We start from the raw sequence: 24,060 nt of genomic DNA, 5'->3' as shown, positions 1-24,060 counted from the left end.
GTAAATAGTTTTTGAAATATTTTGACTTCCAAACTGTGGCATACAATCCTGTAGGGCAGTGATTCTTAATCTATTTGGGGTCATATATTCCTTTGAGAGATTGATAAAAAAATATATGGAGTATTTTCCCAGTGAAATATGCATATATTCACTCATGAAAGGTTCTGCATGAAATTTCAGGGGATTCGTGAAACTCATGTTGCTCTTCAGGACCCCTGTTAGAACCCGTGTTATAGGTTAAGTGCTTCTTAAATTTTAATGTGCGTAGGAATCACTTTGGAGTCATAATAAAATGCAGATTTAGATTCTGCAGGTTGGGGGTGAAATCTGAGAATCTGCATTTTTCACAAGCTCCCAGGTAAGGATGATGCTTCTCTCTGCAGAGCACATTTTGAGTTGCAAGGCTATAGAGGACCTTGAGGAAGCATTTTTAGTGCCTAAAGAAAACAAAACCCTTGAATGTTTAGATGTATTACTGAATTTTCATTAAAATGTCTTAAATTTTTTCTAACAATGAATGCAGTACTTAAGAGAAAGTTATATTTTGCTTTCTAAAATCTGTTGCTTACAGATTACCAGCATTATTTTTCGTGAAATTTTATGATTCTGATTTAATGTATTTAAGTCTAGGTATTATTCTCCTTCTTGTGCTTTGAACAAAAGTGTATTTAGTGCACTTTTAGTATTCTTTGAGTCAAGTGACATTTGTAGGCTATTAACTATGTCTTTAGTGTGGTGATACTTAATGGGAGACCACAGAATGAGATGGGTAGAAAAACCCGAACACCTAGAAAGTGCTTTGAACTTAGGAAACAGATATTTAATTTATTGTTGAGCTGAAGTAAAGTTTGTGCCAGAGGTAGAAAAACTGAATAGCCTGGGAAATGAAGATGAAGTCACAGCAGTAAATTGTCATATTGGATGAAAGACCAGCTCACATGGAGAACCAACTGACAGAGTCAGTCTCTCTCTCTTTTTTTTTAATCAATTGTTTTAAACATTTATTTTATTTATTTTTGATAGAGCTTGAGCTGGGAGGGGCAGAGAGAGAGGGAGACAGAGAATCAGGCTCCATGCTGTCAGCACAGAGCCTGATGTGGGGCTCAAACCCACAAAGCGTGAGATCATGACGTGAGCTGAAATCCAGTTGGATGCTTAACTGACTGAGCCACCGGCGCGCCCTGACAGAGTCAGTCTCTTGATTGCTGAGAAGATGTTGTAGGAAAAGTATTCTGTAAAATTCTCTATTTGTATCTAAGCTAATGAAAGAGTCACCTTAATTAATGTAAGTTTTTTTAAACTTGTCGTATATTAAAGTTGAACTATGCACTACTGATACTTGATCATTTTTGACCTACAACTTAATTAAATTGATTTTCAGTGGAAATATGTATGATTTGGCACATACATACATATGTATCATATGGTACATAATATATCTCATCACAGTGCTTGGCACATACAATGCTACCATTATATATTAGTTAAGATGATGGCATTATGACTGTGTCTTTTTTGGGAAATAAAGGTGAAACACAAGTTGATACAGTTCTTGATAATGTATATTTGCGTGGACTGATGGAACACTATCTACTGTAAACAAAACAATCTGCTTGAAATAAAGCACTATTGAGTAAGAAATAATTTGGAGAAGCAGGGCCTATGATTCTTTTTTTTGTTTCTGGGTTACTTCAGAACTTCTGCATTTTTTTTTTTTTTTTTGGTTTATTTATTTTGAGAGAGAGAGAGAGAGTGCAAGTTAGGGAGGGGCAAAGAGAGAAGGAGAGAGAGAATCCCAAGCAGGCTCTACACTCAATGTGAAGCCCAACATGGGGCTAAATCCCATGAACTGTGAGATCATGACCTGAGCTGAAACCAAGAGCTAGATGGATGGTCAACTGACTGAGCCACCCAGGTTCCCCAAAGACCTTTTGCATTTTTCCTTCTTTTTTCTTTTCTTTTCTTTTTTTTTTTGAGAGAGAGAGAGCAAGCCAGAGCATGAGCAGGGGAGGGGAAGAGAGAGAGGGAGACACAGAATCTGAAGCAGGCTCCAAGCTCTGAGCTGTCAGCAAAGAGCCTGATGTGGGGCTCAAACCCACGAACTGCGAGATCATGACTTGAAGTCAGACGCTTAACCGACTGAGCCACCCAGGCGCCCCAGAGCTTCTGCATTCTTAAAGCATTCCCTGGTACCATACTTCTGGCACATCTCATATTCTAGTTTGTGTCTCTCTTAGTTATTTTTGTTGTTAGAGAACAGTAGTCATTACTTTATCCATTCAACTGTTCATAGAGTATGGGTCAGATAAATGTTTGTTGACCAAATCCATGTCAGGTTTTCTCTCTCAAGATTTTGGTGTCTGTTTTGAAATATGAAGTTAACAGAATGGGATTGCTAATTTAAATACAAGTATCATGTAAAATATAAATAATGTCTGCTGAGATGTCTTTATGATTGTGGTACTGTACTAATTTTGAGGTAACAAGATTATTTGTTTGCTAGGGATGCCATAAGAAAATACCATAGATTGCCTGGCTTAAACAACAGAGATTTATTTTCTCACAGTTCTGGAGGCTGGAAGTCCTAAGGTCAAGGTACCATCAGGGCTGATTTCTCCTTAGGATTCTTTCCTTTGCTTGCAGACAATTACCTTCTTGCTGTGTCTTTACATGGCTTTTTCTCTGTGATTGTATGCCCCTGATGTGTCTTCCTCTTCTTATAAGGACATCAGTCCTGTTAGAGTCCCTACTTTATGACTTTATTTTACCTTAATTACCTCCTTAAGGGCCCTATTTCCAAATACAGTCACACTGGGGTTCAGGGGTTCAACATATGAACTTTGGGGTAGACACAATTCACAGAGTGATTGGAAAGACTGCAAGATTTGTATTTAAAAAAATACAAGTTTTGTCAGCCTTGTGTTATTAGAGCAAATCGTGTAATTTCTCGAGCATCTCTTTGTCACCTATAAAATAGTGACAGTGATTACTTAATGCTGAATTGCTTGTGAAAAATGGTGGTTATTATATTTTCCCAAATTTCAAAGTGCTTATTGCAATACTTTCTATTGATAGGAAGGTAACAAAATGAGTTGTTACTTATTTCTCAGTAAGTTAAATAAAGGATGCCATTAGAACTTTGGAGTTAAAATCAGAGGTTGCATATTGGCAGCCCATGGGCCAGAAATAGATTGCAAAATGGCTATTGGCTTGCACGGCACTTAAAAGTTTTTAAGTTATTTGCCAACTTTTAAGTAGCGAATTCATGTAGTAGGCTCTTTCCAAGTATGGTAGTAGTAGAATTACCGTGAGCAGCAAGATTGCCACCAGGGATATATTATTTTCACTAATCTACAATCCCTGTTGTGTCTGCACATTGGATATTGCCATTTATTATCACATCTGTGCTGTTATCGAGGGAAATACATTATTACTTATACCATGTCTGTATTTACAAATGGCAAACTGGAAGGTACACTGATGGGGCCACATGTTTGGGAAAAAAATGATGAGAACAGAGTTCTTTGTAAAAATGAGTGATAGTTTTAGATATTTCACATACAAAGTATGCCTGTTAAAAGAATACAATATGAAAAGCTGGCCTGACTCACTTATTCCCAGTAGCTACCCACCACTGTAGACTTTGTTTTTCACTTCTGTTCTTAATGACAACTGTTTTATTAAGAATATAAGCAGTCATATGAAGAATAAATACCCATACTTAAAATCAAATAGCAATAAAAGCAATTTAGAAAGTTGAATGAAAACTAAACATGCATCAAATATTCTGTTTTGGTTTTCTTATTCGTTTGTCTTTTAGGTCTGTCTGTTCATAAAGATATATTATGCTTCACATTGATTTAAGATCTTTAAAATCTTTTCATTGTACTGATAGTATAAAGGTCTTGTCATTTGGGAATTATTTACCTCAATTATAAACATCTACCTGCCTTTTCAGGGCTTTTAGAATTTTTCCTTTATATGCTCATTGCTTATTCAGTCACTCCCTTCACTCTGTACTAAATTGCTCATAACCCTAATTAGGGAATATACTCCTTTTCCCCTCATCCTTGTCTAAAATACTAACTTCTACTTTTCCCTGAGGACTGGCTCAATGTGACCTCTTCTGAACACCCATCATCCATCTGTCCATCTGTCTGTCTATCTATCTATCTATCTATCTATCTATCATCTTTCTATTTATCTACCTATCTACTCATACATCTATTCTTTATTTCATTTATTTTTTATTTCTAATTTTTAAAATGTTTATTTATTTTTGAGAGAGAGAGAGAAAGAGTGAGCAAGAGCCTGTGCACGCAAGTGAGGAGGAGCAGACAGAGAGGGAGACAGAGGATCTGAAACAGGCTCTGCCCTGAGAGTGGAGAGCCCCAATGTGGGGCTCGAATTGATGAGCTGAGAGATCATGACCTGAGCTGAAGTCAATGCTTAACCGACTGAGCCACCCAGGTGTCCCATCATTCTTTATTTTAAATTGAGGTATAATTGTTATATAACATTATATTAATTTCAGGAGTACAGCATAATGATTCAATATTTGTATGTATTGCAAAATGGTCACCACAATAGTCTAGTTAACATCCATCAGAAAACATAGTTACAGGATTTTGTTTTCTTGTGATGAGAACTTTTAGATCTCTTAGAAACTTCCAAATATACAATGCAGTATTACTAACTGTAGTTACCATGCTGTACATTACATCTCCATGACGTATTTATTTTATTACTGGAGATTTGTACCTTTTGACCCCTTTCACCTATCTCACCAACCCCCCAAACTCCACCTTTGGAGTAGCACCTTCTTTATAAAAATTTATTAGTTTTTTGAAAAATTTTAAATCTTCAGAAAAGTTACAGGAGTAGTAAAATGAGCATCCATGTGCCTTCACTTAAGTACTCTGCTTATTAAAATTTGGCACTTTCTTTCTTAAAAATTTGACTTTGAAAGAATCTGTTTCATCAATCCTCCCCTTCCCCTGCCAAAGCTGAGCCATTTAAAAGAAAGTGGTGTATTTCATGCATTGTATTTGAAATCCCAATACCACAATCTGTGGTTTCCCAGGAATGACATTCTTCTACATAACTACAATGCAATGATCACACTCAGGAATTTTAACACTGATACAACACTACCACTTAACATACAACCAATGTGTGAATTTCCCCAGTTGTCTTAATAATGTCCTTTATAGCAAATTCTTTTATCACTTTTCCTGCAGCCACATCTAGTCAAGTATCACACGTTGCATTTAATTCTTGTGTCTCTTTATTCTCTTTTAATATCTCTCTATTTAGGTATATCTGATAATCCTCATGATTAAGTTCAGATTAATCATTTTTGACAGGAAAATCACAAAAGTAATACTAGGTCCTTTTTAGTGCATCATATCAGGAGGTACACCAGTAGTGAAGGTGGAGTCTACCAGATTTCTGTGCTGTAAAGGTACCCTTCTTCTTTTGTAATTAATAAGTGATCTGTGGAATGATACTTTAGATCCTGGGACTATCCTGTTCCCTGACAGTTTTTCTGATTTAGTGATTTAGAATTCATTGATGTTTTGTTCCTGAATCATGCAATTTATGGTGATTATAAAAGAGTGATTTTTCTATTTTTATCATTTCTTTCACATTGATTAGCTGGCATTCTTCTATAAAGAAGAACTTCCTTTTTGTCCCATTCCCTTTTTTTTTAGTGTCAGTATTGGCACATGAATTCTTACTTCATATACAATGGGTTATATTCTGTTCCTGTCTTTCATTTGGATTCTCTAATTGTTCCAAATTTGGCCCAAATTTGGGAGTCTTACCCATTATCTTTTGACATGTTTCCATCAATTTTTGAGCACTTCCTTTTTTTCTGGCACAGGATGTTCTTGGTTCACTCCAAGTTCTGCCCTATCCCCAGAATCAGCTAGTTTGTCAAAGAGTTTTCCCTTTTACTGGAGAATGATATATAGAACTGAGATATGGGCATTAGGTATGCTCCTTCTGTGGCGAGAGCTAAGAAATACACACACTACACAAACACATAGACAGTTTTATAAATCCTGAGCTAAAGGTGATGCTTCTAATTTCACCTGAATATCATAGGTCTTCCTCTTCTCCTATTCTATATTTGTATCTCTAAGAATTCTTGTTCCCAGAGTATGAATATATTTACTCATCTGTCTACTCATATAACACAAAAAAGTTTCAGAGTTGCTATGCACGTGTCACTAAAAGGAGTAAACTTAACTAGGTTCAAGATTCTTTTTGCAATTCTTTTTATCCTACAATATATCCCACTGGGGCTATAGTTCAGACTATTTTGTTCATTTTTTTTTTTTTTTTGCTTTTTCTTCTATGTGGTTGTTACCAAGCTGATATATAATTAGGTTCATTTGTTTCTTTTTGTATATTTTTTAAGGTTCCTCATCCTTATTAATTTAATTTTTTTGAATATGTAAAATGTAAACATGTTTCAAAAAGCAAAATTAGGGGCACTTGGGTAACTCAGTCGGTTAAGCAACCAACTTCAGCTCAGGTCATGATCTCACAGTTTGTGAGTTCGAGCCCCACATCAGGCTCTGTGCTGACGGCTCAGAGCCTGGGGCCCATTTCGGATTCTGTGTCTCCTTCTCTCTCTGCCCCTCTCCTGCTCATGCTCTGTCTCTCTTTCCTTCAAAAATAAATAAATGTTAAAAAAAATTAAAAAAAGAAAGCAAAATTATATAAGAAGATTTTTTTCAATGATATTCCATTCTCCTCTTTATCCCTTCCACCCTGGTCCTATGCACTCTTCCTAAGTAATCAGTATCATGAGCATGTGTGTATGTGTGTGTTTTCACATACCCTTCCCCATACCTTATACGACACGGCTGTTAATAATGTAATACATATATATTTTTGTACCTTATTCTTCCACATGAAAATATGTCCTATAAATTATTCCATATAAATTCATAGACATGTTTCTCATTCTATTTTTACTGCTAACTAGTACTCCATTATTTGAATGTATCAGTTTATTCAGCCAATCTCCTATATGTAGGCATTTAATGATTTCCAAAATTTTCTTATTAAAATATAGTGTTTCAGCTACACAGCTATTATAATTAGTGTTAAAAAAACCTGACCATACCAAGTACTGGCAGGGTGCCTAGCAACTGTATATATTGCTCTTAGATATTGCTGCAAAAATGCAAAATAGTTTAGTCACCTTGGAAAACACTTTGGTGTAGTAGTGTATTATGCAGTTGAACACACACCATCTGACTCAGCAATTTCACGCATAGGTATTTCCCCATCTGTTCACACAGAGACTTGCACCCAAATATTTATAGCAACTTTATTCAGAAATTGCCAGAAAGTAGAAACAACCCAACTGTCCTTCAGGGGAAGGGATAAATGGCTGTGGTATATCCATAATTGGAGTTTCATTCTGAAATAAAAAGAAATGAACTACAGATACATGAAACAATACAGATGAACCGCAAATGTAGTATGCTAAATGAAAGAAGTCAGACTCAAAGGCTGCATACCGTTGGGGCTGAATAAATAATACTCCTGAAAAGGCAAAATTAGGGGCATAAACTGGGTCAGTGTTTGCCAAAGGCTGGGTGTCAGGGAATAATGGACTCCAGGGAGGCATGAGGGAATTTTGGGGGTGGTAAAGCTGTTGTGTATCTAGATTGTGATAATGATTACAGGATTATATGGTTTTGTCCAAACTTAATGGATTGTTCACTGGAAGGGTGAGTTTTACCTTATATAAAAAATCTTAAAATTTAAAAAACAGTTTAAAAATCAACCCCGAAACCTGAGAGTTATTCTTCTTATAGTCAGATATATATCTTCAGGGTAAGTTCCTAGAAGGATTGTTGATTCAAGGAGTAAATTAATGCATGTGTAGTTTTGCTAGATAATATCAAATTCTGCTTCATTGAAGTGGTACCATTTTCTATACATCCCCCCTCTAGGTGTGTGTGATGTGTCTATTTCCTTACAGTTTCTTTAAGAGAGTGTTTTGTTAAGCTTTTGAATATTTACAAGTTGCATAGATGAGAAATGGTCTCTCTGTATAGTTTTAATTTGTATTCCTATGGCTATGGGTGAAATGTAGTATCTTATAAGTTTGAGAGCTGTTTGTATATTTTTTTAAAGTAAACTGCTCATGTCCCTATTTTTCTAACGATTTTGGTTTTTTTCCCCCTTTCAGTCTTAGTGAGTTGTTTCTGTATTAGGAAAATTAATTCTTCATCTATAACATTTTTTTCTACCTACTTTGATCAGCTTAATTTTTCTTCCTCTCAAAACCTTTATATTTAATACCATATTTACAGCTAAAGGTCCTTTTTTGTGTAACAGTTTAGCATTTCTTAGCCTATAGTAGACCATTGTTAAATAAAGACCAGTTGAATTTTTACTGCCTTAGTGTTCAGCTTTAAGCAGAGAATTCTTGAGAGAGTAGCTTTTGATTTTGGCCACAAAGTTTTTTTGCGGCATCTCAGTATAGGGAGAATGGTGATTTTTCTTGATTTTCTTCTGCTTAGTGAAAACACTTGAGTAAATTATGTAGTAATTTGTTTAGGGATTTCTCAGGAAGAATCCTAGTCATTCGTGAGAAGCTCTTAGTAATATTATGCAGTTTTTAGGCTAGGGCTCTGTTCAGGGTATTCTTACAGGTTCAAAGGTTTAGAAAATTCTTTTATCCTTTTGCTAATTCGAGTCACTTAGAGTCCTAGGCCTTCGAGTTTGTTGGTGCCTCCATGGTGTTCATTCCAGCTCTGTGGAAGATTATGTCCAAATGAATTCTACCTTTCTTTTCTCTGAAGCTTTGGAAGCAGAGTAGTATAGAAAAGCACATTGGTGAAGAGTGTTTGCCAGGTATTTCCTGGCTTCCAGACATAATATGGGCCGTCGAAATTGATCCTTTGAGTGCAAAGGTAGTGCTCTTTTCAGCTAATCATTTCTTGTTTTCTCCCTTCAGAAAGATGCCTGGTACATTTTAATGACTTGAGATCCAACTAATGCTCAGAAATGGGCACCAAGTCCCTGCATTCATTTACTAATCCCAACGAACTGTTTTGTGAAAAGTGGTAATCAACAGTATTTTCAAGAAGGAGAATGACTCAGATGTTAGTGAGAAGAAACATCTCTAAATTCTTTGCAAATTTTTATCATACCCTTTTTGGATGTTTTACCGACTTTGAAAGGTTTCATAAGAGAAAAATAAGTGGCCTGTGTGGTATAGTGTATGTGTGTGTGTGTGTATCTCCTGGGACAGCTGTGAACAACACTAATGCATTTCTTTTTTTCAGGTACTATCTTTATCAGCAGCATAGGTAAATATTCTTGAGTGGAAGGAGGCAAGCAGTTGTGTACTCTATTGCCTTTTCTTAATGATATGCTTACCCGTTAGTAAAGCAGGTAGATCTATGATATTGTTTCCTGCAGATTTTTTTCTTTCCTGCTTCCCTTCACTAGAAGTAGCTACTAACTTCCAACTCCCTTGTTGGGGGGGAAAGGTGGTATAAAAATGTTAAATAAATGTATCTGTTAAAGCTTGATGTCACTTATTTTAAAATAAAAATCTCCTTTTTCTTTAAGAAATACAATCATTTTTCCTTATTCTTTATGGAAAGAACTTAACCAGTAACTTTCAATTTTCAATTGTCAATTTTCAATTGTCATCTTTGTCTAATACAAAGATGTATTAGAGAAGAAAAACATCATAAAAGTCAGATCCTGCTGTTTTGCAAGAACTTTTATAATCAGAAATGTTTATTCTTCTTTTCTTTATGACCATCTAATATGTCCATTTCTACTCTGAATCTTTACATCATCTTCTCCAATACATGGTCTGCAGAGTCTCATAAGACTTTTTTTCAGGGTGCCTTTCATTGATTCTAAGTCAGGGTGCCTTTCATTGATCCTATTCATGAATTTACTTTTCTTATTTTACAGCATCCTCTGCCTCCAGACTCTTTTTTGTCACCTATATAGTGGCACTGTGTGATAGCTAATGTATCGATAGGATATGATGCTATTTAACAAAATCTACAGACAATAAGTAACAAAAACTACAGCTTTGATGGAAGCTATTAATATGTATCCTACAAATGTAAGAAGCATACTGAAACAGACTAGCCATGTATATTGGTATCTGGTGATACATGACCTCTAATGGGTGTGTGAATGCATAATTGTAGCGTGTAACAGTTGTCTTCATGATACCTACCCCTGAATGTTATAGTCCAGTCACTCCTAAATTCTCTTGATAGCTTATTTATTTATGTTATTTTAATATCTTAACTTATATAATATTATAACATGTCCTGAGGCACAAATTTCTTAGTTACAGAATCTAAAATCTAACCTAGTATTTGCTTCTCTGATAATGAAGAGGTTTGAGTTGACAGAAGGCACTAATGCCCTCCATTCAGGAACTATATAGGGAATGAGGCAGCTGCTGTCCTTGGTGATGAAATTATTTCATGTGAATTCATAAGGAAAACAACTAGTTAAAAAGGCAGGATAATCTTGAGTATACTGTTTGTGGCTGCTGTTGGTATCTTCATAGATCTATTTGAACTAGAAAAATACAGACTCCAGTATCTTAATGTCTTGAGTTCCTGACTGCCAGGCAGAGGAAATGTTTAACTATTTTAATCATGTTTCTGTATCTCAGAAAGAAAGCCCTTATGAGAGGAAATGACAACGTCCTACCACAAAGTTATCTCTTATCAGTTATAGTCCCAGTCGATAATGATTTGTCAAACTTGGACATGTGTAAAATGCAAGGGCTGTGTTATTTACTTTGGAAAGGAAAAATTAGATGAAGCTGATAAAGACGGAGTCATGGCTTTTGTTAGGAGACAGAAACCATTAGGGACAGTCATTGTTAGCTTAGGAAAGTGTCCTTGGACTCCTCCCTCTGCCCCAGCTGAAATCTAAACCTGCTTGAATCATTCTTTGCACTTGAGGGGAGAGAAGGGCAAACAGAGGGGAAGAAGAATGAAGACAACCTTGACAGAGATTTTGCATTTTAAATGGGGAGCAAAATGTGGACCTTAAAACAGACCCGTTTATGTGAGTCAGGAGAAACTGCCTTTTGTTCTCTTTCCCACTCCCATTTATTTAGTTTTGAAAGTTCATTTCTTATCCTTCCAAACGTATGGCATTCCTTCACGTACAGCGTATGTTGCCCTCTTCCTTTTTCCTTTCAGTAGATGTGATTCTTTTTAGTTAGTGGAAGCAGAGAAAACACATCTAGCTCAAAGCAACATGAGTCAGTGCATGCTTTACATACCTTTCTCCTCACAGCACTCTTCTTGGTTCCTTGCAGTGTTCCTAGTGTTCTTCACAGAAGGGAGCATGGAGGAAAAATGATTTCTAAATAGTAGGCTATTTTGGGGGTGGAGGTAAAGTTTGTGAACCAAAGCCCCATTTTGCTCCTTTTCTTGTCTACATTTGTGTACCGCTTTCAAAGCAGGCAGTCCTTGGCTGGGGAGGACTTAACTGGATTATGGTTGCAGAGGCTGAGAAATAGCAAAGCCAATACTTCCGGGTCAGGTCACTTCAAACTGTTTGAAGCTGAGGATGATGATGTCAAGACAGCCTCACAGAAGATAGGTTTGGTTGTAAATATTTGCTGGAGCTGACAGGAAAATCTTTCTGTCCTCTCTAAATATACGTATTTTTTGGTTGGCCCAGATAAACCATTCTTTTTAGCCCGTTAGAAAGGGGCACCATTAGCTTACTCATCACAGATTTTTAGGGGAAACTGTCCCCTAATGTGGATGTTCATTCTATAAGGATGGGCCTGACATGTGAAGGGGCCAGGCCTCTGTCTGAGGAATGGCTTGGGAGCAGTTTCCTTTTGAATGAAACTAATGGTCCTGAGTCAAAGCAAAACAAAATAAATAAACTATGTAAAGATGAACATATGAACAAAGTTGTGATTGAAATTTATTTAAATTTCCTTAAGCTTTTTGTAAGTATATAATTTATTGTAAATAATTTTATAATCATTCATTCTAAATAAAAGTTTCATTTCTTATACAGATCAAAATTATTTTACATGTGTTCTTATCTCTTTTCATATGTATGTGTAATTTTTATGTAGTTTAAATATTAATATAATTTTATTTTTCATCTTTTGAGCTTGTGTTTTGCTTAGTTGTAGTTTTCATTAGTAGGCTCTGTTTTTCTGGCAAGATAAATTTCCTTCACATCTTTACTTTGCAATTCAAGAGAGGAGACTATAAAGATATTTTGATGTTGTGGCCATTTAAAATAAGACTGCCTAAAATGATCATCTGTTGCCTCTTTTTGTTTTATTAAGATGAAAACGAGTGTCCTTAATTTTTACATGCTTTTTAATCTTTTTGTTTTTAAATACGTGGTGCTTATCTGTCCATAAAATGTTTTTCTCAGTGATTTTTTAATGCTGACTTTTCTAATTGCTTTTTTTTTTTTTTTTAATAAATCTATGCTTGGACCATGACGTAGATCTTATGATCAAACTTAGGATTCACAGGAGATTGTTTTGAGTGATTTCAGAGTATATAGCCCTGAGAGATTCTTAAACATAGAGATTTAGTGTGCTATCATGGGTGCAAAGCAAATGAACAAAATAGTCAATAAATTTGAAGCAATAAACGTAGAGAGATGATGATTTTGGAGAGATAAGAAAGTATTGGGCTGCTGAGTTGTAGAATGAGTAGATTTCTTTGGAATAGCATCTTGGTGAAGAAAGCTATGCCACCAAAGAAGAAATGATCCTGCTTGATGAAATGAGGAAACAGACTTTGTAATCACAAGTCCGCTCAACCCAGTTTAGTGCCTGCTGCTTATATTCTGATGAATCCTACAATTAGCAGTGTTACAGTAAAACCTGCAGCTAGGTCTTTATTTTGATTATTTTTAATGCACTTTTGCCTGTTTTGTTTTTGCTTTATTTTGTTTTGTTCAGTATTTACTTTGTGTCCTTTTACTCTTATTTAATTCCTATAGGTCAACAATATAGGCAATAGTTTCCTTTTTCAGTTGAGAAATTGAGGCCAAAGTAAATTGTGAGTTACTCATTGTCAGGTCACATAACCAAACAGTTTTAGCACTGTGACTGTCTCCAGTTCTTACCTAATGTTGTTTGTTTTACTTTGCCTTTTGATGTCTAGATTTAATCTGTCTACATTGTTCGTACTATAATTTTCTGGTATTTTGATTGCATGCTGACGTAAATATTCACTAATTCTTATGTCCTTCAGAAGTTGGCTGGCAGGCCGTTTAATTCATCCTGTGCAGCAAGTTTTGGTTTTGACCACTGAAACTTAGTCTTTTTCTTTTTTTTTTTCTTTTTTTAATGTTTGTTTATTTTTGGGGGAGAGAGAGAGAGAGAGAGAGAGAGAGAGAGAGAGAGAGAGAGATTGAGAGAGAGCATGTGTGCGTGGGTAAGGGTATAGGCGGGAAAGGGGCAGAGAGAGATGGAGAGAGAGAATCCCAAGCAGGATCTGTGCCATCAGCACAAAGCCCGACGTGGGTCTCTAACTCACCAACCATGAGATCATGACCTGAGCCAAAATCGAGAGTCAGACGTGTAACTGACCGAGCCACTCAGGCACTCCTGAAACAGTCTTTTATGTAGCCTACCATGTGTCCAAGAAGATACAGTCAAGTTGTCAAAGTCATGTTACCATCTTCTCATCCCTTTTGGAGGCCCATAGCCTGAAATACATCTCTAAAAGCAGACGCAGGGCCAGTGACATCTTCTGTTACTCTTCTCTGTTTTCATCCTTCTGTTCTGTGTCAGCCTTGCTATCTTCGGTTATTAATCTCATGGTTAAAATACCCAAACTGGGTTTATGAGAGCATGGTTTGTTTGTTTGTTTGTTTGTTTTGTGTTTTTCTCCTAGAAACTAGAGCTGACTTTTATTTTTTTTACACTTGAGTAATAAAAAAATAAATGCAGTTTAATGTTCCTAATAGCTTTGTTTGAATATTTTGTGACAATTTTGTTTGTTTTGCAGGTACCTGGAGCCCAAGATTTGGTGGATTTCTCTCCTGTTTATCGATGTCTACACATATATTCTGTCCTGGTGAGTCTTTATCTAGCTCTGCCTAATAAAGAGGTATATTGAGTTCAAAACTCTTCTTTCTCATTTTTTATAGTTTTTCTGTTTATTATTAAGAGTAAGAAAAAAGAAACTATTATTTAAGGAGTATTAATTACAAAAAAAGAATCCTTTCTTTTTTTCTTGAATCTTTTGTTTGTCATGTAATTGAGCTAAGCAAATAACATTAATTTCTATCAGTCATCAACAAATAATAAGATTATACCTAGAAATAGTCACACACTCAGATTTCTATTCTTAATTTAATGATGTAGTTATTTAAATAACAATAACCTATCTTTATATATTAAAATAATATTTGTAAAAACTGTTTATCTTTTTTTTCCTGATGACACTTACTCCTATGCAAAGAGAAACCTCTCTGGGGGCGAAATTATTATGGGTGTTAATGGTATTATAAGAAATAGCCCTTTCTCTATCTTGGTAGTCACCTACGTGCAGATATACAGATATAAAGGCAATCAAAAAATTAAACTAGGAAGCCAAAGTATCATTAAAGACCAATTGATGAGAGAAGTCCATTATTGGTATTTTTTAATAACAACGCTCTACAAAGATTCTATCAGGTTGTTTTATAATATGATGGAGTAAGTCTTACTTAAGTCTGTTACACATTTTCTTTCTTCATATATCTAATATAGTGTCACTTAGTTGTTACTCCAGACAGTTTGGGACACTGGTCTATGGACTTCATGGCTGGAGTATTTTGGGGTGATTTCCATTAGTTTGGGAAGACTTGGTAATTTTTTCTCCTCTCCTTCATCCTCCCACTTCTTGCTAATTTCCTTTTCCCCTCCTCCCTTCTTTTCCCTCTCCACCCCTTGTCTCCATCTGTCATTCCTTGTTCTATAAAGATGGAGGAGGTCATAGATTGAGTTGTCTCAAGGCACCTAAAATAAGTAATTTTTTTTTCAATCTCATGTACCAATAATTAAATAAATCATATTCGTCTTAGTTTGTGACACAACACGCTATTATCGTTATTTCCTATCAGTCCCCCTCTTGTATTTTTTTATCTTGTTTGTTTCCATTCATCCCCTATCCACAAGCCCACAACTCTTATCTCCAAATATACAAACTCTAATATGTTTAATGTCTGGTAATGGTTGTGTTTGTATCCTTGAAAAATATAGAGTAATTTTGTATATGTAGGTATTTTTAATTTACTCAAATGGTGTTATCTTATGGATCTATTTTTTTCTTGTATTTTTTTATTCAGCCTATTTTTAATATCTAACCTTGTTGTAGTCTATATGTCTTACTCATTGCCTCCCACTTCTACATGATTATTAACAAATGGTTTGCATTTGCTGTGTTTTATCTATTACTTCAGTGATCAACTCTTAAATTGCTTCTAACATTCTGCTGTAATAAGTAGGACCCTGTATGGACTTGGGTGTAAGTTTCCAAGGTTTCTATACCTAGGTTGGAATTGCTGGGTCAGAAGGTATATATATAATTTTAATTTTAATTTTTGATAACCTGATGGGTATCAAATGATGTCTCTTTGTTTTAATTTGCATCTCTTTGATTACTGATAACATTGTGCTTTTTATAGACTCCCCCATCATTTAAGATCTTTTTTCTCTGAAATGCCTATTTTTGACCTTTGTTCAGTTCTGTTTTGCCTTCCTTGTTTTGTTTTTTTCTCTTTTCTGGAAAGAGAAATTTCAGAAATTCCTTTTATGTTGTACATATTGACAATGGAGGATGTTGCAAATGTCTTTTTTCCAGTTTGCCTATAGACTTTACACTATGGCCATATTATCTTTCATTAACAGGAGTCCTTGATTTTGATATAATCAAGTCCATCAATTTAAACCTTGTAGTTTGTACTTTTTAAGTCTTGTTTAAAAAAGAAAAGCCCCTCTCTATTCCAATGTCATAGGGCATTCCCTTTATGTTAACTTTAACTTTTACCCATTACATTTTGATATTGATTCATCTTGGGTACACTGTAGTTATAGTATGAAGTGTAGGAATCCAACTTAATTTTTTTTATTTGATGAACTCAGTTTTACCAGTCCTATCTACTACATAATCTGTATATGGCCCACTGATTCTTGGAGTACCTTGGGCATATACTAAGTATCTCTATATATATTTTGGGAAGAATTGACAACTTTCTACTGCTAATTCTTGGTATTCATGGAAGAAAAAAGTCTACTTTTAAATTATTTAGTTAAGCTTTGTTTCTATGTTAATGGTCTTGGGCATTTTTTAAGTAGTAGCAAAATATAGTTTTTTGTTTTTTTTTTTACAATATTCTACCTTACTTTTTAATTAGTAATTGCTGATATTGAGGAATGCTCTCGATTTTTGTAAGTTAACTTATATCTGGCAACCTTGCTCAACTCTTTTATTAGTTATTATGGTTTGTTTTTTGGTTTTCAGTAGATTTTCTGTGTGGTTGTTCATAATGTCTACAGATACTGACTTGCTTCTTTTCTTCCTATCCATATATCACATTGTTTTTTTATTGTTGTTGTATTGACCAGGATCATCATTACTTACTTTGTTGTTCAGGAAGGTGATAATAGGCATCCTTGTCTCATTTTTGATCTCTAACAGCATGTATCTAATGTTTCTCAATTAACTGATGTTTGCAATAAGTTTTTGGTAAATATTCTTTATCTAGTTATTCCTAGGCTCCTGTAAATTTTTTATAAGAATATAAATAAATGTTGAATATTATTGGATTTTTTTCAAATATATTGCTACAGTTCTGTGGTTTTTATACTTTAGCTCATGAATGTACTAATTAAGTTTCATTGATAGATTTTTGTGATCTTAAATGATTCCTGTATTCTTTAGATAAATCCAACTTAATGAGGACATATTACTGCTTTTTTAAAAAATACTCTGTGAAATTTAACTCCTTTTATTTTTTTTATTTTAAATCTGTTTTGTATTTATATATGGTTTTTGTTAAGTCTCAGAATTGCAATATCAAGTGTACTTTTCCTCTCAAATAGTGTAAAAGTATGAAAATCAACTTGTATAGTTTAATGTTATATCTTCAGTACCAACAACAGTACTTGGCATATAGTAGGCACTCAATAAATATTAGTGGAATGAATAAGTAAGTGGTAGCTAAAAGAATGCAGTACATTTGTTTGAGCATATGCTAGCTCAAACTTTATTACTCATTTATTCACTAAACACTTACTGAATTTTTGTCCTGCATGAAATGGATATGGAGAGCAACGATGTATAAATAAATCAAGGACTTATGCTTTTAAAAAAAATTACAATCTACCTACCAGGAGAGAAGTTATAATCTTTGAATGACTAGAATATAACAGCACTGTATCTCATCACTGTGTATCTGTTAGTTTTTTAAACTTTGTTAAGATTTTATGGTATAGAAAATGTGACAAGTTTTCTTCAAATGAGAACTCTAATAGTGGTTAATAAGAGTATTGAAGTAATTTATTTGCACACTCACTAGCTGTGTGGTGTTAGGCAAGTTACCGAAACCGTAGCTTTCTCATATATGAGCTATGGTAATAATGATCTGCTTAGTGCACTTAAAGGTATGTTCCAATGGTGCCTCGCTCCGTCTTTGGTACATGATTGGAATTTAATACATGGCCGTTAATCTGGCAGGAGTTATGTGTCTCTGATGCTGATTATTAGGCACATTATTGGTATTTTTTAAAGTATATGATGTAAAGTATAGACATATAGATAGAGGTTCTAGTCTCTGCCATCAACAGAGTTTATCAGTTATTCTAAATGTACACGTTCTTAAATATACAAAGTCGATGTCATCCTAAACGAGAAGTTTAAAAATTTTTAAATAAATTCCACATGCTAATATTCTGTAGTGTTGCAATATTTGGTATTCATAAAGGTTTTATAATAATTTGATAAGACATTGTTTATATGGCAGAAACAGGCTTCTTCCCTCTTTCATAGTGTTTCCTAATTTTGAAAAAGTACAACCAGTGGTAAGAGCTCAGCTCTGTTTCTGGAATACATGTTTATTTTTTGGACATTGCTGTTCCAGAGCTAGATGGACTTTAAGCACTAAAATGTCTCTTTTGTTAAAGGAAGGGCTAGACACATATGACTTCTAGAGTTGACCCTTTTCATAGCTTTTGGGGGGCCGTAATTTGTTACTTCTCTATATTTGTTTCTCATTCTCACATCACTAATATGTGTTACTATGTAGTGAAGGACATCTCTTCATAATAATGATGACAAAGATATTTAAAAATGAATTGCTTAATATAAAGATTTGTAACATAAATATTTTTTTCAAATTTCCGGATGTAGTTAATATTAACATTTTGGCATATTCCACAGGCAGCACAAACTCTGTATGTTTCAAAATGAACTCATTATCTCACCCCTTCCCTAAAATCTACTGTTTTGGATTTACCATGATCTCAGGCAATAACAGCATTCTATCAGTTCCCCAGGCAGAAACCCAAACCTTTTTGTTTTTCTTAGTACCATATCTAAATCGCCATGCCTTGCAAATGTTACCTCCTAAATACAGTTTTACTCTCTTTCTCATCCTCCCCTATCCTAAAATGATTGTCCTAGACATCGGGATTATTGAAAACATTCTCCTAGCTGCTCTCCCTTCTTTATAGTATAAATCCCTGACTCCCTTCTCACTGTGATGATAGTGATCTGTGCATCATGCAAATCTGGGATATATGTTATCTGCTTAAGATTCTCTAATTGGTCATCTATTGAGTAAAATATAGAAGTATAGAAGAAAATATGGCATATCAAAAGACAGAAGGTTTTCCATGTCCTGTCTGCCATATTGTCTGCTGCTTACCACTTTGCTTTAAAGAAACTGAAATGCCTCTAGTTCTTTGAATGTACCATGCTATTTCCTGCTTCTCATTCTTTCCTCATTCTGGTCCTTCTGCCTGAATGAGTATTCATTCCCACTTCTTTTTATTTTACGGACTCCTACTTATTTCATACTTGTGTCCTCCAGCAAATTTTCCTAATGTTTCACGTTGAGCTCAGTGGACCCCCTTCCCCTTTGCATTGTTATACAACCCAGTACTGTTTCTGTTAGTGCTGAGTGTATTCTATTATCTTATCCTAAATATGTGTTCTTTTTCCTCAATAGACTGTAAGCTCTTTTAGGGCAGGTACCATGTTTTATTCATCTTTTTTAGCCTTAGCACTTAGCACTTAGTATTAACAGTATATAATACTCAATAAATGTTTGTTTTTGATTTTGAGAGATAACTGCCCTCCTTTTGACCTGCAAATGAATCCAGTTTTCTAGCCTCAGGCAGTGTTATACAATATCAGGGCTGGGACTTATACGAGGGAAAACAGTTCTATTGGTGTCCAACGGAAGGATCATAACAGAAGTAACAAAAAGTTCTAATATTTTGTCATTTACAATAGTGTTTATCTGAACTTTTGGCCTGGAGGATAACAAGGCACACTTTGAATAAACATGGCAATATTTATTATTTTTAGTGAAACCGACCTTCCATTCACCCCCCTTTTATGGCTGTGCTGCTTATAAATTCCCAAAGGATTATTTGAAAAATCCTACTTATATCTGCCAGCCTTATCAGTAGGGCAGGAGTTCACGTATTGTAACAGGAGGTCAGATTTCGGTCATGGTCTTATAGATGGGGCCAAGCACCTGTAAATTCTTCCTTTGGTGACTAAAGTGAAGTACAATATCAAACAGGCAGTGAGACTTTTCTAGGAAGTGCTGAACTTTGGCAGGAAGGGCAAACTTTGGCAGGAGGAGGGGAGGGAAGAAAGTGAACAAGGGTCAGATAGTGGTTAATTGAGACTTGGTTCTTGGTATAGTAATGCAGTGGAAGTGTGCAGGGCAAATGTAGGTGTATTTTATAGAATTGCTTTAAACAATTTATATTGTTTAAATCTTCATACACAGTTTAGAGATGGGCAGGCAAGGGGCAGGTATAAAACATCATTTTATAGTCATCAAGGCTGATGTTTTTGGAAGGGAGAAAGTAACAAACTAAAAATTTTACCGGAAGAGAAATGAATAATAATAATTTGAGATTTTTGTACATAGTGTAGTAGTAGTTAAAAAGATGCATGGACTCTCTGTCTAATGAGGACAGAAGCCAGGCTGTCTTACAGAGTTTTTGAAAACTCTACCAACCCAGCAATGTCTGCCATGTTTATGGACCCCAAGCCTTGAACCCAACTCAGTTTGGATAAAGATTTATATATACTGTTAGCTCCTCTGTGCCCTGGAACGTCTTTCTGACTCTTTTCCAAATTTTCTACTCGCTCATCCTTCTATCACTGAAGGACTGTATATATGTACCATATCAAGGAACTTGGATGTCATTAAGAGACTGGGGGGAGCAAACCTGTAAATACAACCATACTCCTAGTGTGTGGGTCTCGTTTATGATCTTATCTTCCTGTGGTTTCTTCTTTTCCAGTGATCTGCATTATCTGCTCATTAACAATTTAAAAAAGTCCTAGGTGAAAGAATGTTGCCCAGTGTATACCTTTAATTTATGTACTTTTTCACATTTGTGTTATACTATAATAAAAGTGCCCTTTCTAAAGATTTCTGACATCTTGGATCCAGGGATAGCGTATATAGCAATATGTGGATTTTTTAAGTAAGCAGCAACCTCTCAGTATTACATGAATCATAAGAACCTCATTTTTATTTCATTCTCTTTCAATTACTAAAGGAGACTATAAAACAGCCTGAGGTATAAGGGAATGCAGAATGTCGTTGGGCGGTGAATTCATATTACAAAGGCTCTAGCAAGTGCAGTATTTCTTTTAAACTTCCTTGGGCAAGGGGCCTCTGAGAATTTGATGAAAGCTGTGAGCCCTTTCCCCAGACAAAATGCACATATGTACAGGCGTGTGGTATTTTGCTTAGAATTTCAGAGGCTTCTTCAACTCCTGAATCTTATTAGACCTAGAAAGAATCCTTCATGTCAAGGGAACTAGAGGCTGAGTTAGGCTTCAGACATCTACTGATTACAGACCTATGCCCCAGAATGGCTTACCCCAATTCCACTTGAGTATCCCCTTTTATAAGCCTCCTAAGGACTCTCTACCACTTGTCTTTCTCTTAGAGTTGGAAGCCTTGCCAAAATCTCAATTTAAAAGCATATTTCAAAGTGAACTTACTTCGGTGCCGTAAATCTTCATTCCCTGGGCAGTCATTAGGCATGGCAAGCTGGTGACCTATTTTTCTATTAAGAAGTTAGCCTCAGCACCTAAACTAATAGCTTTGTCCCTTGAATTCTTTTACTAAGAAGATTCAAACAGAAGTTTAAAAGTAATTATGAGGACTATAGCTGATAATTTATCTCCCTGAACATAAGTAATTTTGTTAAGTTTCAGGATATTTTACCTCTTGCTTGCTTTAATAATATTCCTTTTTGGCTATAATTCGGAGAGATAGTCAGTAGCAGGGCGAGAATTTCCCCACAATCTCTTTACAGTTCTTTGTGATCATTGCTAGTGCCAGAAATGGCATGCGGTGGGATGTGGTAAGCAGGAATCTTACTGGAATGTATCTCTCCCTTTCTAATCTGAGGATATCTACTTGTATGGTCTGCACTGGCACCGGAGGAAACTCCAAATCCACGGTCCTGTGACTACTGATAACAGCAAGGAAAGTATTTGGAGAGTGGAAAAAGGAATGGATATGAGCAGTTTTAAGGGACATATTTTTTGAGATGTTAAAGGAATTACTTAATGAAATTACTTAACTGTGGTAGCAACTGGCTGTTACGTTAAAGCACTTGGGAAATACATAACATGAAGAGCCTAAGACATTACTGAGATTTTCAACTAAAAAAAACTGATTCGTTTTGGCATTCTAAGGTTAGACTTCAAGATACTTTCAAATAGTGGTAGTGGAAGGGTTGTTGTTTATATGTGTATTTATGATAGTATTGTCTTGGTTTTTATATAACACTTTGTGCAACAGTCTCATAGTACTTCACAAATTTGACTACATTAAATAAGTGACTTATTCACATGGCGAATATGAGAACACCTCACTTGGTAGAGACTGGCTTCACTCTGAATCATGCCATTAAATAGTTCTTTTGTTGGCACCTGAGGTAAGATATTATAGTTCTTACTCCTGTACCTTTATCAGAAGGCACTATTGCTATTTAATAATCAAGTAAATTTAACAGCAAGAATTGGAACACAGACTTAAGGCAGATCTGTCTGCAGGACTGGGTGTATTTTTGATGGCCAGATCCTTTTAATTGTTATTGACTTAAAAAAATAAGACTGCCTTAAAAAAATAGAAAAAACTTTCTGTTCCATTTAGGTATCAGGACAGTTGATTGGCAAATAAAAAGCGGATATTCAGACATCAACCTCATGTAGTTTTCCTAGTGTTTCTCGTAGACCATTGACCTAGCAGCAAATGCTGACTGGTTTTTTAATTTTCGTTAAAATTGATTGTACTTTGCTATAGGCTGTTTTTTGAAGACGTATCCTGATTCTACTTTAAACATTGAAACTATTGACTTGGATTTATTTTATGTAAGTGTGATAAAAATCCATTATTTAAACTCTTTCAATTTTTTACAGAGACACTTGAATGAACATTTAAATTTTTGGTTTGGGTGGAAGCAGAAGCAAGGTCATTTACAACTCCTGTGGTAGAAATGAAGACAAGTGAGAAAGGCCTATATGTAAAATTCTAGGGGCTTAGAGTTTGTAAGTTTTTATTCTCATTTGACATTTCCAAAGATGGTGTTACAGAGAGAGGGAAATATCACATTATTTCACTAGTCACATGAAACTGGAAATTGTGGATGTAGAATTCCAGCATTGCCAGAGACACATAGCTTAATGATCTAGATTCTCCTAAAGTTGTTTCTGGAGCTATATTTCTAGGGAACACCAGGCTCATCAGATGATCTGTTAAAAGGAAGAGGAGGAGGAGGAGGGCTCCTGTTTCAGATGTCATCAGAACTTTGTATACTGTATTTCTCTGTCTTGGGTTTTTTACAGATCACAGTAGTATATTCAAATATGTTCTAAGAAGACCTACCAAAAAAATTAAATAAATAAACATGTTAAATTTTATTTAAGCCAGTATTTCTTAATAGAGTGAAAGAGGTAAGGAGGACCAGGATACTTTCTGCTCTTGAAAGTTCATAATTTAATGGGTCTAGGGAAAAGCCACTTTGTAGGAGACTCCGAAGATACCTCTTTTTGTTTGTTTGTTTTTTAATCCATCATATTTATTTGGAATATATACATTGTCTTTGGGAAATAAGAAAAGAATATTGAACTTTTAATAGAAAAGCCTTCCTGAGAAGAGTAATATGAAATGAGTGGGCACCATTTTCAAATCTTTGGGATAGCAATGATATTAGCAAGGAATTCTGATGTTTCTGTACTTGACATTTATTTTTTAAGAACTTGAAGTGGCCAGCATTTCAGGCTCTGGTTTTTAGACATTATTCCTCGTGACCCTTTTGGTAAGTGTTGTTTTATTTTCACCTTAAATGGACTCTCTTTCCCATCTCAGAACTATTCATTTGCTTCCCCCCTCCTCTCTAAGACAAATGCAAGTTGTACTGTTTGAGGGGCCAACTTAACACTGTTAGAACAGAGCTGGGAGCTTTCTGGTTTGCTTCCATGGTGATCTTGAGTACTTCCAAGCAATAAGAGCACAGTTGGAGTATTTTCTTTAGAGATATTTTTTTAATGTGGAAAGTTTTGCCCTGAAATATGTGGTGACTCCTAGTCCATCTCTGACACTTCGCAGATGGTCTCGTCACTCTCCTGCCATATCTCCCCGCCCCATAGTTGCACTGACCCACCAGTGCCTGGGGAGGTTAGATAGGCATAAACACTGCATAGATCATAGAGAAAAGCTGAGGGTGAGATTCTTTGTGTGCTGCATTGATAAGGACACAGGAAAAGCCATTTATAGCGATAACTT

General features: G+C 35.2%; 1 protein-coding gene across 9 annotated transcripts in view; it reads left to right on the top strand.

Annotated features, from left to right (window-relative positions):
• The window catches only part of EXOC6B (exocyst complex component 6B), a 603,982-nt gene that overhangs the window by 249,810 nt on the left and 330,112 nt on the right, over positions 1-24,060 (top strand). For all 9 annotated transcript variants that reach the window (XR_008289404.1, XM_053200754.1, XM_053200751.1 and 6 more), the window contains one exon: positions 14,031-14,099. Coding sequence is in view for 8 of the 9 variants with exons in the window: in XM_053200754.1 (XP_053056729.1) it covers positions 14,031-14,099 (69 nt within the window). In the remaining variant the exon portion in view is untranslated. The remainder of the gene's footprint in view (positions 1-14,030; positions 14,100-24,060) is intronic.

The sequence above is a fragment of the Acinonyx jubatus genome, chromosome A3 (genome assembly GCF_027475565.1).
Source record: "Acinonyx jubatus isolate Ajub_Pintada_27869175 chromosome A3, VMU_Ajub_asm_v1.0, whole genome shotgun sequence".
Taxonomy (NCBI): Eukaryota; Metazoa; Chordata; class Mammalia; order Carnivora; family Felidae; genus Acinonyx; species Acinonyx jubatus.
The sequence above is the reverse complement of the archived record's forward strand: the minus strand, read 5'-3'. Positions and strand labels throughout refer to the sequence as shown.